The sequence below is a fragment of the Penaeus monodon genome, chromosome 27, assembly GCF_015228065.2.
Source record: "Penaeus monodon isolate SGIC_2016 chromosome 27, NSTDA_Pmon_1, whole genome shotgun sequence".
Taxonomy (NCBI): Eukaryota; Metazoa; Arthropoda; class Malacostraca; order Decapoda; family Penaeidae; genus Penaeus; species Penaeus monodon.
In genome coordinates this window covers 25,376,360-25,377,540 of record NC_051412.1, presented here as the reverse complement: position 1 = coordinate 25,377,540, position 1,181 = coordinate 25,376,360, and the positions used below count along the sequence as shown (strand labels likewise).

At 37.1% G+C, this 1,181-nt stretch overlaps 1 protein-coding gene across 1 annotated transcript in view; it reads right to left on the bottom strand.

Annotated features, from left to right (window-relative positions):
- LOC119590719 (crossover junction endonuclease MUS81-like) overlaps window positions 1–1,181 on the bottom strand; it is an 8,817-nt gene that overhangs the window by 4,756 nt on the left and 2,880 nt on the right. The window contains exons 5-7 of the mRNA XM_037939408.1: window positions 863–974; window positions 540–693; window positions 7–389 (exon numbers count right to left, since the gene is read on the bottom strand). Of these exons, the coding sequence (XP_037795336.1) occupies window positions 7–389; window positions 540–693; window positions 863–974 (649 nt within the window). The remainder of the gene's footprint in view (window positions 1–6; window positions 390–539; window positions 694–862; window positions 975–1,181) is intronic.

The following is a 1,181-nucleotide window of genomic DNA, read 5'->3' as shown; positions in this document are numbered from 1 at the left end:
ACATACCTGGAGAACTTAAATGACCATCTTCAATTAATGTGTTCTTCACAGGTGAAGCCGCACCCTTACTGATCTTTTTGGCTCTCTTGCTTTCAATCTCAGGCCCTTTCCTCTTAACAGGAACTGTCAATTCTGCATCAGGATCTTTACTAACCTTCCCACTATATTCTATGTTCTCACTATCACATACTCCTCTGAAACTCTGAAAAGTATGGCTGGTGAAGTCCTCTTCTTGGATGACAGGACTGCAGCTCCTAGATGATAAGACTATGACTTCTTCAGTTGACTGTGTGGTCTGGAGACTTTTCCCTGGAGAGCTAATGACACAAACATCTCCAACTTGTGAGATCTTGGCTCCTAATGCTTTTCCTTCTGATGTTAGGAAGTATCTGTAAATGCACAGTGAAAGAAATAATAAAAGTATATACTATATATTACTATTAATGTAGTACACTAAATATAGTTAATCAAAGAAAATTGATCTATCACCTTAGATACACAATATATTAATTGTAAATTGTGGTTCAGTCATCACCTACCTTCCTGGATTACCTTCTTTACGCACTAGCTCTTTCTTGACCAAGGTACTCATGGAGGACCAGGCAGTGTAATGTGACCCTTCAGCTGAGTGGGTGAAGGAGACATCGCACAGAGGTGTGGCAGCTTCTATCAATGCCTTCCTTCCCATATAACCTAATGAAAAAAGGGGCAAAGAGGGAAATATAAAAAAATACATATGTAGACTTCCTTCTTATGTCTAAACCTAAAATTTCAACCAATTCAAAAGAAATTGAATGGAACCATATAAAAAAATACATCTCTATGGTGGGTGATATGGCTCATGCCAGTAAAAGACATTCACCTGGATAATCATCTTCCATTGAGGTGTTATAGAGAGCCATAAGGAGACCATAAGCCCCAGATCTTGGTGCAGGTACATATGCTCGTCCTCTTTTTCCACCGGGACTTTTCCCCTGACGACCACAAAAAGGTAAGAATTATATTACTTTTTGTATCCATACTGATTCCTGAAAGTTTATCTTATATTCAACAAAACTGAAAAATATGAAGTGTCTAACCAATCAAAGCATATGATTATATGTGGTAAAATTTTAAAAAATTATGAACTTCTCATCTTATCAAAAGTTCTGTTCAAGAAGAGACAAACAACTCAAATTTAT